The sequence below is a fragment of the Quercus lobata genome, chromosome 1 (assembly GCF_001633185.2).
Source record: "Quercus lobata isolate SW786 chromosome 1, ValleyOak3.0 Primary Assembly, whole genome shotgun sequence".
Lineage (NCBI taxonomy): Eukaryota > Viridiplantae > Streptophyta > Magnoliopsida > Fagales > Fagaceae > Quercus > Quercus lobata.
The window spans coordinates 5,338,897-5,358,126 of record NC_044904.1 but is presented as its reverse complement, the minus strand read 5'-3'; the positions used below and the strand labels follow the sequence as shown (position 1 = coordinate 5,358,126).

At 30.9% G+C, this 19,230-nt stretch overlaps 1 protein-coding gene across 1 annotated transcript; it reads right to left on the bottom strand.

The window, feature by feature from the left end:
- Window positions 1-4,777: 4,777 nt before the first annotated feature.
- LOC115975815 (serine/threonine-protein kinase UCN-like) lies at window positions 4,778-6,416 on the bottom strand. Its single transcript, XM_031096818.1, has one exon. It carries the CDS (start codon window positions 6,329-6,331, stop codon window positions 5,075-5,077), a length of 1,257 nt encoding a protein of 418 aa, XP_030952678.1. The 5' UTR covers window positions 6,332-6,416; the 3' UTR covers window positions 4,778-5,074.
- Window positions 6,417-19,230: the final 12,814 nt, after the last annotated feature.

The following is a 19,230-nucleotide window of genomic DNA, read 5'->3' as shown; positions in this document are numbered from 1 at the left end:
TAAGTTTGAATTGCTTTAGTATCTAAAATAATAATAAATAATAATGAATAAAAAAAAGAAGATACCTAACCATAAGGTCTAGTGTCTATTAGTTCCTCAATTATGGTAGATATTGATTATAAGGAAAAACTAATACATTATACATATGGGTCCTGTTTGCTTTTTAGAGTCCAAAAGTAGGAGGTTGGAAGAGGATAAGTATTCAATTAGTCACCCCAAGAGTCATACATATAATAATATATGTTAAACAATAAAGCTATACTTTTGCAACCGACCATAATAAAAAGCCCTATTTTCAGAAAGTAAGCCTAAAGTATTAGTAATCTGTATTTTCGATGTATCAGTATCAGTCAAAATAATTATGATCACCAATGGATATGACATGTTTATACTCATTAAACTTTAAAGCCTAAATTCCGCAGAGCCCCCTTGACTACTTGGAGGAGAAGAGACCCAATTGTTGTAAGACCATAAAACTACACATGGAAAAAACTATGCTTCATTGGTAATGAAAGATGCCATGTTGAACGTCAAAAAAAAAAAAAAAAAAAAATTGAAACAAATGGCATAATTGCAAAGAAAGGATTCCGATGCTTGGTCATGGTCAGAAAAGAGGCATATATTCATCCTCAAAAAGTGGTCTTTTCTTTGTGAAATTGCTTAATATTTATATGATCATGAGACCCATTCAAAGGGTACGAGTGCTTTGACGTTAATTATAAGTACATTTCATTGTTTTGAATCCTGGTTATCCGTAGCATAGATTGAGATAGTTCATCGACCTTTAAAATCATGGGTTTAAACATAAAAAAAAGAGAAAAAGAAAAGAAAGGTTTACTCTTAAAACATGATTTCAAGGTCCATGCAAGTCATGCACACGGCATTTGCACGTGGCCACAGCTTTCAAGACGTCCAAACTTTACCATCATTAAACTTTGCCCTTTCTTAGGGTATTTCCTTGAACAAAGTTATCTAAATGGGTTACCAAGTTAATTATGCAAAGAACACCGACACGGACATATTGCTTTTTTTGTTCACACTGATTGTTGGTTTGGTAAACTTATACGCTTAAAATCACTTTTTGTTTCACCTTTAAGTAGAGAATAAAGTTTAGTTCCAAACTAGTTTAGAATTATTTGTTTTAACCAACTAATGTGACTAAAATTATACATTGATCAATGATTTTTTCAATTATCACATAGTAAGTGAAGGGAAGATAGTTTTAAACTGCTTTGAAGCTAAATTTTTTCATGAAGTAAATATAAGCGCGCCAAACACCCAACTATTGAGACAGAAAGGTGAGAAATTTAGGGTTAAAGGCAAGCAAAAGCAAACACAAAAGCTTGGAAAATGAGAACACAAGGTCATGGTACCTTCTTGTTTTATTAATTAAGAAAGGGATGTAACTATGTAGTTATGAGGGCCACACCTAAGCCTCACGCTCATCCCTATCAATAGGGCAGCAAGTTGTTTTCATGTGAAGGGCCATAGTACTTATAAACTACGTACAATAAGCCAAGGTACAGAGGTAGAAGACAAATTAGGCTTGCAATTGGCTTATACTACAGTAATCTTGGGGCTACAAGTTGTCACAGTCACGAGAAAAACAATGAACATGTAGCTAGCCTTAAATTAGCCGACAAATGGAATAATTGGCTCATCTTATTACCTACCATATAGGGAACAATTTCCTGTTTTTGTTGTGTAAGCACTTGATGCCAAACAATAGATCACTTGTTATTACAAGTGGATGCAAACTTACATTAGCAATTTAACATTAATGTCATCTATGCTATTTCCTTTGCACGTTGCATTTAACAAGTGACATTGATTTGCCCATCAAAAAGAAAGAACCAGTGATTAATTTACTATAGATAAGAAGTATTTCTTATTTCGTATATAGATTTACATTGCGGGATTTCTTTAATTCTTCAAAGAATTTCAAAAGGTGTTCTAATATGTAATTTAGGGCCTCTTCTTCTTCTTTTTTTGCCAAATATTCTATTTTTACGGAAAGAAAAATTATTGAAAAGTTTTTGTCAAAACTTATTTAGTTATATAATACATTTTTTATACCCGAGTTCTAAAAAAGTGTTATATAATTAATTAAGTTTGGACGGAAGCTTTTTAATAAAATGTTTTGTAAAAATAGACCTGAAGTTTATTGAGTAAGTGATCTATATATTGAAAGTCCTAAATTCTTGTAGCCTTTGCTCCCTTGATTAAACTGTTATATATTTTGAAGAATAGAATAAATAAAATGCAAGCCATGCAGAATATTAATAATGACATCATTTATAAATTTTATGACGTAGGCATGCAGTCACTGTTGAGGACATTTATATAAAGTAAAACAGTACAAAAAGAACGCTCATTTCCAGGCAATATGATGAGAATGAGAGGAGGGAAATAATTACTGCTAAACTCACCAAACTATTTTTAAAAGCTATTACTATATATTGTATCTTTTTCATCCACTTTACCGTAAAAGATAAGATGTACAGTCTCCAAAGTTAGTAAACTTTATAGTTTTTGCAAACGAGTGGCCCGTATATTATGTCTAAATCATCTCAACCCACGTGCTCATTCATATTTCAACTTTCTCCCCCCTCCTCACCCAAATTTTAATTAAATTTTTAAAAATATATATAATATAAAATAAAATAAAATGCTCCATCGATTGTCTTCTAATCAATATAGATTTTTTTTTCTCGAAGAGGGTACTAGAGGGTTGGCAAATTTTGTCCACACTGCCCCACCTCGAATGGATATATATATATATATATATATATACATATATATATATATATATATATATTTTTTCCTATTAGTGCTGGAGTTACATAATTAGTATGGCAAATATTTTCATTAAGAAAAATCTTGTATATTTTCGGTGTATACAACTTATATGAGATTAATATGTAGGTCCTACAATTGTAAGGGCCATATATTAGTTTCACATGAGTCTTATACACCAAAGTGTAAGGGCCATATATTAATTTTACATGAGTCTTATACACCATAAAATAACTTTCTCTTGCATCAACTTATAACTTGAAGACAAAAAGGATGGGAATGTGGCATCTATTATCTGGTATCGTTTCACCATGCTATCAATCCTAAGTTTATTTTCATTGGTTTATTTTTCTTTTAAATATATATATATATATATAAATACTGTTTTGGATGAAAAGTTGGAGGCGAGAATAGTTAACATTTTAAACTGAAACAAACCAATCCTAAAATGTACCCTCATACAAATTTCATTGTTTTTTTTTTTGGTTTCTCTGCCAAAAGAACGAAACCCTGTCTCTTGTAATAATATTACATGCTTTTCCTTTTCTGGCCAGAAAGCTTTGATGAATGAAAATCATTTACCATTATCATATTTTTGGGAAAAAAGGTTCATATGGGCTTGGGAGCACGGTGGTCCAAAGAAGATCATAGTTGGTATTGTAGAACTATTTATTATAGATCATGTTCTTTGGCACTGAATATCATGGTTAAGACAGGTTAACATATACACCTTAACCTACCTGATCTTTTTCTCTTAACATTAAAAGTTGTTCTAATATAATTTTTATTTTTTGTGGCGGGAAAGCTGTGATAATTGCCAATAGAACCTATTGGACAAACAAAGGTGAAAGTAATATTAATCGTTTACAAAAGTTGGGATAAAAATAATTTAGGCCAATAATCTTCCATCATACCCCGTAATTTAAGAACACTTTGTCCCGTAATAATAAGAATGTTCATCATTTTTGTATCGAAATCTGTTGTTAATTAGTGAGACTATCAAAACTAATCCTCCAAGTACCTTCCTTCTCCATTTTTTTTTTTTTTACTTCTTAAAAATAGATCCCACAAGCATCCAAGAATAGTTTTAAAAAATTCTGACAATTTCAAAATTTTATAACAAGTGTTCGTACTTCGTACATACTTGCATCTATATATTTTGTCTTATCATGAAATTAACAAAATTCTGAACATCAAAATATATTTAAAAGTTACCAATGTTTTTTTTATTTAAATGAGTAGGCAAACATAGGTTTAGTTAACTCAAAAGATCTGTAATATTTTTTTTATTGACAAATAAAATATTTGAAACTGAATCTCACTGTATCAAAAGAAATTCATTAATGTTAAAATAAACTAGTAACTACCATAAGTTTGAAACTACACATATATAGTTTACAGTTTTGTAACTCAATTGATTGGTATTTCGTGATTTATTCAATAAAAAACATCTAGATTTCAAATCTCCACTCACAACTACCGAATTATCAAAAAAAAATCTGTCTATATATATAAAAAAAATTAGACAAGTTCAAACAATTGAAGCCCATAAGTTGGAGCACGTGTCATAGGACCACACAAACTTTTAGCTTTGTAAATATTTTAGTAATAGCTAATTGGGGTAGTAGTATTGCCACTCTTCACGGATCAAACAGTGTTAACAATAATTATCTTTAAGTGATATATAGTGAGTAAAATGATGTTGATTTTAAAATTCTTGACCCTACCATATCCTTTACTTTCATTTGGAGAAACTGAGATCTTTACCTTTGTAGATCTACTTACAACATACCCAAAAACAAAAACAAAAACAAAAAAAAAACAAAAATTCATTATCATCTTCTTTTTATTCAAGCAACTATGTATCATGAATTGCAAGAAGTGTAAGAATTCAATTTCTTTCACGTAAAGTCAAGAAAAAGTAATAATTTTGTACCAAATAATTAAAGAATAAAAATTAGACAAAAAAGAAAAGATAGCATAATACTGTACCTTCAAGGAAAAATGTTACTATATATTTCCTACGTTTCTTGCAATCAGTAGGGCGTGAAAGTACGCGCCAAAAAGCATCTCCCCCAAAAAAAAAAAAAAAAGTATAAACAACTGTATAGTACAACTCTCTAACACTAATCATAGCTTAGCGACAACTAATCTTCACTAATGCCGTTTTTCACGTTCTACTGTTATTTTATATACAGACAAATTAATACAGAGGAAAAAAATTAAAAAAGAAAAAAAGAAATAACTCTTACACGTGCGAGCTCCCCACACGTGTGCATCAGAACTCGGCTAACGAAAGGTTTCTGTGATGTTCCGATGACGGTGACGGTAACGGAGAAGGCGGCAATGACGGCGGTGATCTTAATTTTTGAAAGTACTCCCTTATATCAAATCCGGCTGTTACTTTCTCAGTTAAATCAGGTTCGTCTCTGGACGGAATAAACGGAGGACGTGAGACCTCCATTAGTAGGTCCCACCTGACCCCACGAAAGAACACGTGGTCCTTGATCTCACTTGCACCCTTAAAATACCCCAATCTCCTAGTGGGGTCCTTGATCAGCAACCGTCCGATCAAATCCGTTAGAGCCGTTGGTTTCCCAATAAACGGAGGCTCTTTGACCAAAACGTTCCGAAACGTTTCCTTACGGTTCTTGCCCTTAAACGGCGTCGTACCGTAGAGCATCTCGTAGGTTAGTACACCCAGGGCCCACCAGTCCACGGCGAACTCGTGCCCGTCACCTCGTACGACCTCGGGTGCCACGTATTCCTCTGTCCCGACAAACGAGTTGGATCGTTCGCCGTTCGAGAAACTCAGCTTGCGTCGACTCACTGGGCTGACTCGTGCTGACTTGGCCTTCTTCAACCCCTTTTGTTTGCTGTTATGACCGCCACTACAAATACCATTGTTGTTGCTGCATCTTTTGTTGTTGTCGATCCAACGTGAGAGGTTTCTGCGGTGTTTTGGTTCCTCGACGACGGTTATGATAGTTTTGGCGGTTTTGGTTAGAGTGCGAGAAAGATCGAAGTCCGTGAGAGTCACGTGACCCGAGTTTTGAATGAGAACGTTTTCGGGTTTCAGGTCACGGTACACGATCCCCATGGAGTGTAGGTGGTCGAGAGCGCAGAGGATTTCGGCCAAGTAGAACCGAATCACAGCTGGGGAGAAAACGCGGTCGTTTTGGCGGTACCGGAGCACGTTGAGATCGCCACCCGGACAGTACGGTACGGCCCAAGCTAAGAACTCAGCGGAGTCGAGGTGGCCCATTAGGGTCGGGAGGAATGAGTGGGTCGGAGCCGGATCGGAGAGTCGGGTCAGGACTTGGATTTCCCAACGCGCGCGTCGCTCCGCGTCGAGCTTTGTTTGGAAAGAGGACTTCTCGACGACTTTGAGGGCGAACGGGCAGCGGGCAGAAGGGTCGGCTGCCCGGTCGTGTACCAGGAACACTGTGCCCATGGCGCCTTGGCCTAGGACTTTGAGGGCTTTAAGGTTGTCCAGGTTTAGCTCCGGCGAAGATGGTTTTGTCTGTAAATCCATTTTGTTGTTTCTCTTTGGAGAGAGAGAGATGGTTTTGAGAGTTGGGATTTGGCTTTTATATAGGCTGCTTTTGAAGTAAAGTTGTTCTCTTTTGCCCTGTGGTGTGGGTTTTTGTTTTTATTTGTATTTTTTCGCGTTGTTTGTGTGAGTGATTGACGTGTAGTATTCTTTACTTTCAGTTTTGATGGTTTGTTTGTTTGTATAATAATATGTTTATGCTAGGAAAAGGCTTAGATTTTTTTTTTTTTTTTTTTTAATTTGTCAAGGAGTTCTGTTATTCTTTGACCATCAAAGAAAGGAAATTGAAACCTGAAAATAACTATAAATAAGTCTATATAGTTTTTTAGAATTTGGTAGTTAATTTTTTCAAACTAAATCTTTTAGGCCAAGTTGGTCTACCAAATGGAGAAAAGGATCAACTTTATTGAGTTTTGAAAATTTTCATCTCATGATTTGTGAGTTAAGATTTAAATTTTGAGTTGGGTTATGGGTGTTATAAGAATTCAATCATCCATACGTTTAAAGTTGAGTGAATCGAGTTAATAGAGGATTCTCTCTTATTTAAATCCTTCTAGTTTTTAACTAGACGAGCAACACGTGATATCTTAACAAATTCAATAATTTTGAAAATTCCATTAAAATACAAAAATTAAAATAAATGTGATATGTTATATCATGTTAACTGTTATTTTTATAACAAGTTTAGATATAAAAAATGTTATATTTATATACACACACTAGCCTCATTACATATGCTTTTGCATATGTGATGAGGCTTTTTTCTTTTTTTTTTCTAGGGTCATTATTTTTCTTTTTCTTTTTAAAATTTTTTTTGGATAAGTTTGTTTTAAAGATATGAATTAATAGAAAAGTGTCTTATTTTGTAAGCATTTTAAGTAGGCTTGAAAATATATTTTTACCGGATTGTTTTCAAGTTTTTTCCCGGTTAAACGTCCAAAGAGGGGAATCCTCTTATAGATAGTGTGTGTAATATATATATATTCAAATCTATTAAGGTGATATGTTATTTTTAATTAAAAAAAAAGAAAAAAGAAAAAAAATAGGTGATATGTTGTAACTTGTGATTTGTGTTTTTTTTTTTTGGAATAATTAGATAGTTGGGGAAACAAACTTTGAACTATAAACATTTTTATTAGTAAATTTAAAAGGTGTTAGTTGAGCGATAAAATTCTTGTGATATGTAATTAATAAAAATTGCGTTAATGGTGGGCTACACTTATTCCAATAACAACTTCTTCTTCCTTGAGAAAAGAAAAGCAACTTCTTCATCTTTTCCTTAAGTAAAAGATGGTGTAGAAAATTATGAAAATTTTATTATTACTATTATTTGTGAATTTCTATAATCCTAAATTCCAACCCATTTGACAAGTTAACTTCTTCTTCTAGAAAGCTTTAATAATAACCTTTTCTTTTTCTTTTTTCTTTTGAAACAAACACACATATAAGAGAGAGGAAAATGAGTTCTAACACAAAGGCACACCACAAACTCCACTCAAAAGTCGTGATACAAGCCAAAAATGGTGAAAAATATGCAAAAATTTGCATATTTCATTTTCAAGTATATTTATTATTGTTACTATTATACGAGAATTTATGTAATCCTATATTCCTATTCCAACCAGCTTGGTAAGTTCTTCTTCTTTATAGAAATTTTAATAGCAACTTGACAAGAATTATGGTGAAATAAACTATGAAAAATTTATTTATTTAACTTTCAACTGTGTAAAGATTGAATCCAATGATCCTATGGATTGAATATGTTATGATTATGACATGTATTCACTTTTGACTACGTGTCATAATCTCAATGAGTTCAATACATAAAACACCAGCCCAAGCTAAACCAATTTTAAATATATTTATTATTGTTACTGTTATATGTGAATTTTTGTAATCCTAAGTTCCAACCAACTTTTGTTGTCTATTTAAAAAAGAAAAAATAAATTGATGCAATAATACTATAGTAGGCATAAAAATATGGAGTCCGTTTTAATTTCTCTTTATTACAACATTTTCTATTAGTGAGAACAAAGTTCCTGACTTCTTCTTCCGATCAAAAAAAAAAAATAGTTTCTGACTTATTCTGGACGAGCAACAAAATTGTAATGATTGCACGACAACCTTATCTTTTCCTTTTAAAATACGTGAGACACTGTGCATGACGGTTTCCTAGTCATTTGATGAAAATAAAGTTTTCTTTTTTTCTTTTTCTTTTTTAAAGGTAGAAATTTGAACTCAGAATTTTGAAACACTCCAACTTGTTGCTTATTTTGGTACACCCCCCAGCCACCTAAAAAAATCATCTGATGTCTATTTTCTTCCTATCCTTTTTGCTAATGGTAAGAGTGTAAATGAAATAATTTGCTGATATAATTTAAAGTATGAATAGGGGAAAAAAATTGTTATGAACCTATAATCAATTATATATACATTTGATTTCTTAGAATATGTGATCTTATTTTACAGGATTGAAAATTTTCAAATATCAATTACAGAAAATGAAATAAGAAAAATATCTCTACAAATTATTTTGGAGAAAAGTCTTTCAAACTCTTCTTATATCTTTTTATTAGATGTAAATTTTGAAAATCTAATCTTTGGATTATATGTTTTTATTATATTCTTCATACTTACCAATTTCAAAAAGATTAAAAAAAAATCAATAGTTATGTCATCAATCAAATATTGAAATGTTCAAATTTTTTAGGTCTAATATAATATATTAAAAAAAATTATTAATCAAATAGTAACTAATATCCAATTTAAACGAAATTTGGCATCCATGTTAAGAACCTTGTTTAACAAGCTACAATTAAAAGAAGTAAAGTCCAAAAGATAGAGTTTAAAAAATGAACTAAAATGTGGTATATACTAGGAGGCTTAGACATTTCATTTGGAGTATCGCACCCATGTCTATGCTCCTAAATAAGAGCTAATAAGGACTAATTTTCATAATTGTTACATTGCTATGTCGTAATCATATTCGTATCCGTGTTTCGTGTGCATTACATTGAATGATTGAATGAGACACAAGTAGGCTTATCTTATTTGAAAAATGTAGAATAGCATTGCCAAATTGAGCAATACAATTGTCCTTGGTGCCTGTACTATGATAAACACAATTTAATCAGAGCTAGACTAGTGCTAGTGCCAGCCAGGTTGAATTGTAATTGAGTTTATTAAAGTAAAGAGACTGCTAGTGCTAGTTCTAGAGGCTATTTTCTTTTTTCTTTTTTTCTGCAAAGTTAAAGAAATGGAGGACACACGTGTAAGACACAATAAAGAAAAAGAAAAGGATAACATAGAGCCAAACAAAATGACAAAAAAAATTTCATTGCATCTTAATCACATGGGGACTCCCATAATCTAAGGGAGATGCAAGCGTGCACCTTGGGTTTCTTCTTGGAATGTTGTCACTTTCTTATATATTCTTTTTTTTTTTTTCATTACTATAATTTTTTTCTCATTTTTAAAAAAATTAATTCAAGAATATATAATAATGTAGCTAATCTTGGTTTGGTGCATTAATTATTTTAAGGAAATCTATAATTTCAGTTTTTTAAAAGCTGTCATGTGTAATGCACTTGTAATTAAACTAATATGAATTTGACTTTGAGGTTAGCTAAACACTCAATGATTTGCTTTTAATCAATTAAGTTGATGAAATTCAGGAAAGTGTCCTGTGTTAATTAAATGGGGTTTACTTATGGGATTAAGGAACAAGTTTAGTGTACTAAATTACAAGTACAATCTTTCATAATATCATTTCAGATGAATAAGGAGGAAAAGGGAATATTTTTCTAGCTAGTTTTTTCTTTTATTTATTTATAGAAAATGTTAACGGATGTCATAAGGACATTAGTTTAGAAACTATTTTAAGAAATATTTTATAGAAAAATGATAAAATAATTAATTTTTTTAACAATTTTTTATATTTTCAATAAAAGTGGTATCAAAACTTTTATATATAATAGTAGTTTAACCATTTTGGTAAGTTTATTGTTTCTCGGAAAAGCAGTTTATTTATCGATCTATAGCCTTAATGTTCCTCATTTCTTTCTAATCAGTTGTTTAGATCTCTCATTATAGAATTTCTATCTCGTAGTTCTTATAAATTAATTGTGCAAATCAGCTATTTAGCCATTGTAATTGAGGACAGTGTTTGTTTTTTTACCACCCACAACACCCGTTACCAACACCCTATTAACAATTGTCTTTAGGCAACATGACCCATTATTTATTTTTGGGGGGCGGAGGGTATCTTAATTCTTAAATTACAATTTATTATGATTTATAATGTAACTTGCTAAGAAAAAAGATGGATTTGTGTGAAACAATCATGCAAAAAAAAAAATACTATAAAAAATGAATAGTCAGTGGCTGATGAAGAAAATGTCAATGTTGCTGCATATTAATTGTTACAGATTATCATTGTGGATCTAAGGCTCTCGTATTGGCTCAAGGAATATTCTGACATATCCATGAAAATCAGAAATTGGGTTGACTAATGGAATAATTTAGAACATTTATAATTTGTCCTCTTTTCTCAGCAAAAAGATGTAATTATGGAAATCAATTCTCATTAACTGGGATTTGAGAAAACAAGCATATATTAGCTAAAGTAATAGATTGAAATTTTTTTTCTTTTTTTGTGGGTGTAATATATTGAATAATTGCCACACTTGATTTTTTAGCTTAGTGGTACTCTTTTACCTTTTTTTCAAAGTTGAAGTTTAAAATTTAACTACTTATTAGTATTGGACATTATAACTTTGGAGGATAAAAAGAAAAAAAGCAGCTCTAAAACTTTTTTTTTAAAAGAAGTTTTAACATAAGATGTCTTCTTCTGATAATAGCTTTTTATCCTGATGATAGGTTTTTATCATCAAACTAAGATACCAATCAATTTTTAGTGTAGGTAAAAATTAAACCTCAAATCTTTTATTCAAAAAAAAAAAAAAAAAAAAAAAAAAAAAAAAAACCTATTAAGCTAATGGAACCCACAAAAAGCTTTAAAACTCGATGAAAACATCTCCCATCTAATAATTTTGGATTATGAATGTGAGCAGTAAAGAAATTTTAACCATCAAAAACTGAAAATTTTAACCATATATATTCTTAAAAAGTAAACCAGTACCGTAATGACATGTGTGGGAAACATAATAATTATTGTTTCCTCCTCTGCACATCAATTAAGAAACAAAATCGGATTTTCCAAATCTTCCACTTAAAAAAATATTGACTTGAAGTGAACACTGTTACCTGAAATTATTAGGACCTAAAAGTGGGATTATTTCTTAAAGTTATAAATAATGGAAACTGGTGGTTTGGGTGCACGTTAGGTGGTTCTGGTGGATCAAATCCTTGATAACACTACCTGCCATTAACAAAGAAAGAAATGGATGCTTGTAAGTTATGTTTCAAAGGGATCGAATACATGGATGCTTGTAATTTCAAACTAGTTGCTTCCCTTTTTCCTCATATTCCTGGAGACTTTTGTGATTGGTATCTTATTCTTTTAATTAATATCCAATCTTTCAAAATTCTTCAAGTTTTTTTGAGATGCTCAATAATTTTTAGAGGACACTAGATCCAATTGAGATTTGTCCATCCTTAGAGATTCTCCACCATTTTTTTTTTTCATTTTTAATTTTCTTTTGCAATATCCTACAAACAACATAGAAAACTCCAAACAGAAATTGAGGAATTCACTGTGTACTGATAACAAACTTTTGTCCTTTTCAGTGTCCTGGTCTCTCTCTCTCACAGAATTATTCCTCTTTAATTTTCAGTATCATATTCTCCCAACCAAAATATATATATATATGAGTAGGTTTTATTTTATATTTCTTGGGTTTAAGTGAGGGATGACAACGAGGTGAGACAAGGTTAGACCATAGGTATTCCCATTCTTGTCATATCCCATTTTTCTGAGTGAGGAAAATCCCGCACAAGATGGGAGCGGGGCAAGTTAGGGCAATGTGTGGCGAAGGAATTTTGCCATCCTTATTACTTCAGGGCCATTAATACCGCATTTGTAAAAATCACAAAATTTTGCCATCTCTTTCCCTTGTACAAGTTTCTTTTTGGACATACATAGTGTGTTCAAGTTAGTATCTTTTCTAGTCCTATGGATATCTAGGATTCTAGGTTGTGAAGTAAGTTAAAACTTACGAACCACAATGCAAGACAGATGATATGGGTAAAAAGAATTTGTCTCCGCCTCCCATCAATGACTTGAATGGGACAAGTCTAACTCAGATTGCTCTGTCACATGTAGCATTCAAGCACTGATTGTTACTATTCACAAGCATGGACTAAACTGTGGTCCTACTTGCAGAAGCCTTGTCGAATATAACTCAAATAGCAATATGTCCAAAATATAAATCTAGTCCCATCTGATGGTTTCTACCTATTATATGTCGACGCATACAACATTAATTGTTAGGTAAACCGACATTAATTGCGTGATAGATTTTTTTCAATACACTTTGACAGGTGAGAGAGTTTTTAAGTTCTTGGGTTGAAGTAGCTTATTTGCTTAAAGCTTTTTTTTTTTTTTTTTTTAAACCTAAAGGAAATAAGCAATTAAAATATAAGCTAGCCGTTCATTCACTTCTATGTACAATTTTTAAAATTTCAATTTTTATTTTATTTTATCGAAATACAAATATATTTTCAATAAAAAGTTTTAAGTAAAACAGTAAAGAAACTGTTTTCAAATGGACATTATATGCATACATGTTAGACTATATGGGGTACATCACATTTGCTAATAAATATGATGTATCTGTAGTTCATAGAGAATTCAGAAGAATTCTAATATATACCTAGCTAACTTTTTTTAATCATAGAGAGGTTGATAAGCTGAGAATCTTTGATTGTTTCATGGTTTTTTTGGTTCCTTTCGATTAGTCTTGTAACCCAACAAAAATATGCTGAAACTAGGGGTGTCTGCACTTGTGATTCTTTGAAATAATTTTTTTTTTTTTTTAAATATTAAAAAAAAGAACTAACAATTAACTTCAAACTACACTTTCTTTTTGTAGTTCAACTTACCTTTACCCAACTTATTTAATTTTAAGAAAAGTAAGATATAGAAAATAAACTAATCCAAACTCACATAAGTCAAGCCTAATTCGTCAAAAACACGTTTATAGTTGCTGTTCTTACACTACGTAATGATTTTATTAATTTAAAAACAAAAAAATAATAATTTCTAAAATAGGTTCCTAGTTTCTTTCCAAAGCATGCCTACAGATAATATATTAATTTTTCCAGGTGCTATTTCCTTGTCCTTGTTTTCTATAATATGATTTCAATAATCACATTAGGCCAGTATAATTATATTTAAGGGAGTGCTAATCTCCCAAATGAAGCATGTGGGATCAAAGTCTATCTCGCTCTCTTTTTTTAATGGAGATCAAAGTCTATTTCACTGCAGTGCCCATAAGTTTAAGTTATCCCACTCTCTTTGGTAATGTGTTGAATATATAATAATGATCATTTGGGTACGCTCATCAAATAGCTAGCTGTTGCTTGATTATGATTAATAAAATCAATGAAACAAATACTACCTCTCATTTGGTAAGATGGGAGTCTCAAAAATGATACTTTTTTTTCAGTTTTCGTAGCCCAAAAGGCCTTCTAATCATCAATTAACCACTCTATCTTCTTCAGTAATTTTGATAGGATGATTGCCCATTATGAGCTGTTTCTAACCAGTGACATGCACCCATAAAATATATATATATATATATAAAATAAATAAATAAAACTCCAAACATATATAAACTGAAAATGAAACTTCCCATGGTGAATGAAATATTGACATTATGGTAAGAAATAAAAGAGAGACAAACTTAGATATAATTTTTTATATATATTCTTTAATTAAATGTTACAATCTTCGAGACATATAGTTGAATTAATTAGAGAACCTAAATTATAACACTTTAGAAACTATAACTAAGTTTTACCCTTAAAAAAGAAAAGTACATGCCATGGGCGGCGCCATGCATAGTTCAGGGGTTCAAATGAACCCCCTGAGATTTTATTATTATTATTTTTTATATATATAATTTATTATTTATTTTTTGTTATTTTACCCTCCTAAAATAAAATTTTGAACACTATGACTCTAAATTTTTTAAAACCCACTTGAAATAAGTTTAATTATGATTCTCTTAATAATGTTTTGATCTTTTTAAACACAAAAAAAGGCCTAACAATAAACCAATTTTATCTAAAATTTGGGAGAAATAGTAAGCCCAACAACAAAAGTAATTTTTTTTTAATCTTAAATCTTAAATATATATATATATATATATAAAAAAAACCATTTACATCTTAACAAATTTGAAATAAACTAATAGAAAATACATAGTTTACCTTGTATATTTATAGTATTTCTAAACAAATGTGTACAATATTGTATATTTTTTGCAAATGTATATAGTATTATTATCTATAATGTAAATTTTACATTGATTCTAAACAAACGTGTATAGTATAATTGTCTGCAATGTAAATCTTGCGTTGATAGTACAATGTGAAAATATAGTTGTCCTAAACTAATAAATAAAAGTATTTTAAGTATTAATAATTAAAATTTACTTAACATAATTAACATGTTCATTATATCAAAAAAAAAAAAATATGTCAATTGAACTTGTAATTTATTTTTTATTCTACTACTAGTATGTACTATAGACAAATTTGTAATAAGGAAATCGTGTAAACCGTAAGATTCATATTTTACTCAAGATGTATCTTTTTATTGACCCCCTAGAAAAAATTCTTGGAGCCGCCTCTGGTACATGCACGTTTGAATGTTTGGTGAAGAATATGTGGTTGCAAAACAAAGTTTTACATATAAAAATCTGAGCATGGTTGCAATTTATTGTCAAGTAATCCAAAAGAACAACATGTTGACCTATTAAATGTGTGGTCGAGTTCACACGAAATTCAGCAAAGATTGAATTTGGTCTGTGCTGGTATTGTTATTCGCTGAGTTATCGACTTTTTGAGCATTGAAATGATGTTGGTGCAAAGTGCTTTTACAAAGCTATAATATAATTAAATTTTAATCAAGGTTAATCAGTGCTTCACAGCTCTTTGAGAGACACATCCATGTTTGTTCAGAGAATCTCTTGTGATTGCATATTCGTATTCCCTTATTAGCTTTTGAAACTTTTTACTGCATAAGGATGCTTAAGCCTATAGGATGGATTAAAGTGGAACAAGTAATTTCCAATATTTGTTTAGTAAAAAGCCATCCAAATGGCCATGTGAAGTTGTAGGCGATGTCATGCATGGGCAATGCATTATTCATGGGTACCAAAATATTTGCATTGCACTATTGCTCAAGGTTATTAAACTATGATCTTAGGTGAAGTATGTGTGTTAGACCACCATGATCACCTACCAATATACAAGGAATTCTTTGGAAAAGGATCCACATACCTAAAACCCCATATAATCCAACTTTAGGTTACACAAAATCTTTTACACTATTTTCTTTTTGGCTATCTTTTGAGCCTATGTAATTGGGGACATAATAACCCTACCAAGGATTTTTTTAAACCCCTTAAAATTACTTTTGAAGTTTCATAAAATGTGTTCCTGTCGGCCATAATTAGGTGGGAGAAAATTGTATAAGCTTCCACCTGAGCTCAAAGTAAAAGGAAAGAAAGAAACTACTAATTTTATTCCTCCACCCATGTCAAAGTTTGGAACATGTGTACTTTAAAGAAAAAGCTATGTACACTTTGATGATGCCCTTGTCGGCCATGATAAAACCATCTAAAAGAAACCCTTTTGTTTATTGAATTGGAAAATTTTCATAGACCATCTTAAAGGGAAACACTATTTCTACAGGAACAAGATAAAGAAACCAAAAAAAGGGTCACTATGTTCATGCGTGTAGTCTAAACTTCTCTTAAGTTGATATCTTTGAAAACAATCTCTTTTTTTTTAATAAACAAGAAAAGATATCGATCTTGAATTCTTGATGTTTTAATTCTTTAAAGATTAGTTCATAAAAAAATATCGTACCAAATGCACAAAATTCTTATCTTTATCTAGATTATAAAAGAAAAAAAAAATTTAAAATGTCATACCCAATAAACAAAATTCTTAATCTTTATTTGAAAACATTTTTTTTTTTTAATAAAGCAGAAAAGATATCGATCTTTGATTCTTAATGTTGTAATTCAATATACAAAACTCTTATTTTTATATAGATTATAAGAGAGAATTCATATATCTCAATAAAAGGAAAAAAATTACATGAAATTTCATCAATGATACTATAATATGCCTCGTGACCATCATATATGCAATCACCGAGTAGTCATAGTCACCTCTTTAATTCAAAGAAACAATGGAAGCAAATTGGTCAAAAAAAAAATCAAAGTATATATATGTATATTGGGTACAGACTGTGTCTCATTTGATGATTGTGCTTTTGAAAGATGAAAGATATATGGGGTTAATGCTGGAAACCAAAAGGAGCATAATAGTGCTGCTTTTTTTTCGTGTATACACTATACACTTACACACACACACGTAAAGAGCACAAATGTATGCACACAAACATGTAGAACAATATAAAAAGCCTCCCAACCAATAAAATTCTTCATCTTTAATGATCAAGATATACATTGATCCATCATAGGGAAAATTATTTTTCTATAATAACTTCTTTGGATTACTTGGAGGCTCCTTCAATGATGGTTCAAGTAGGCACCACACAATGCATTTTCATTACTTTTTTTTCCTTTCTTTTCTCTCAAAAAATGGGTGCACCATTTTGTCAGTATAGTCACTCAAGGGACCTACCATATATGTCATACTTTACTACCTGTAAAAATCACTTGTGTGCTTATTTGTGAGAAAATGATAGCATATATATATTTGTTTTTTTCACTTTTTGTATTTAATTTCCTTCTTTTCCTTTTAGATTTTGATCACTGTTTGATCACATTATCACTACTGGTTTATCTTGGGCCCATTCTTTGATGGGTCATCAAAATACTGATGTTACAGTCATTGTAGCATAATGGTTCTTTTCTTACATTGGTGATAGTTGCACCCACTAAAGCCTCTGCATTTTCATGATGGAGGAGATGGCATTGTACATTTTGCTCGTGCTGCTATCAGAGTATGGGAAAGGGGTTGGAATTTTTTGCTTTCACTTTTTTTGTTTTTGGAAAAAAATAAAATAAAAGAAGAAGTTATTATTGTTGTTGTTGTTGTCGACATTGATTACACAAAGGAATTCAAGTATAATATCATTACAAAGATTACGAAGATTGCCAGTGGTTATGCTTATAATGAGTCCATATGTATTCTTATGATGGTATACTACTTTTGATTAATTCTATATTATACTAACATATGGGATGGTATTATTATGTTATTATTATTATTATTAACCCCACTGATAAGACAATTATTTGGTTTAAATTAACAAGAAAGATTTAGATTAAAATTGAAGGAGGAAGTGGTTGATGGGATCAGGATCATCCTTTTTAATTAAGGGTTATTAAGTAAAATCAGTCTTTGAATCAAAGGTAAAAAAAGAAAAATATATGATTCTCTTTGGAATATTATTAGTTTTGACTGTCTTCTATCTATGTTTGACAGTAACTAAAGATCATGTAAATGTAAGCTGACCGTCTTTTTCACTTCTTTTGGTGAAGACTAGACTAGACTAGACTAGACTACTCTTTTGAGTCTCTCTTTTTTGCGTTTCATTAACCTTTAACCATAAGCTTATCTGTAAATGGCAAATAACATGTGATTTGTTATTGTACTTTTTTGTAGATTTGTTTTAATGATTTTGATTTGCTACTCCCTCATTATTGTATATAAACACTGTAAAATTCCATCTCCGTCGTAGGTATATATACATATAGAGAGAGAGAGAGAGAGACAGACAGACAGACATAGGTCCATTGGAGGCCAATGATTGGGCTTTTGGGATGAGCTCATCTGTATAAAACAAAATGGGCCTGTTGTTTAGTAAAACACAACGGTCCTTGACAACCAATGGCATTGGTAAGTACTTGGTCTTTGCATTTGTACCTGACTTGGGTTTGGACTATTGATTCCAGACTCTTCAGGGTTACTATATTCCTCTTTTGGATTAAATTTTTATGTGATTTAAAAATACCTATAAATTTTATATTTAACAAGCAAAAAATTTGAGAACAACCGTAAAAATATATCTCAAATTTCACTTAAAATACTTACAAAATAGGACACTTTCCTACTAATCTATATCTTTAAAACAAACTTATCCAAAATTTATCCCAAAAAAAAAACCTTATCCAATTTTTTTTTTTTAAAGAAAATAATGACATTAGACCAAAACAAGACATTTTCCTACTAATCCATATCTTCAAAACAAACTTATCCAAAATTTATCCCAAAAAATAAAAATTATCCAATTTTTTTTTAAAGAAAACACCCCCCCCCCCCAAAAAAAAAAAAAAAACCTCATCGCACGCGCATATGATGAGGCTAGTATGGTATATTTATATTTTCATACAATTAACCTTCTCATAGTAAGTTTCATTTGTAGTCTTGTAATTCAACTCATACTTGTTCATGTTTTCTTGTATCTATTTTCCTTTGCCTTTAACTATATTTTCTCTTCTTGGGTGAGTTTACTCTTCTCAAGCAATTGAAAGTAAAAATATCGTTATAATACATTGGATACAACTTGGGTCTATTGCTCCTAAACATTGGACCTAGTAGGATGCTGGTATGTGTCCAATACTTTACCACGTGTTAGCATCTTATTGGATTCAGTACTAGCCACGTCTTGCCCTAATGTATACCCTTCTATGTGCTGTATCTATTCCTCATTT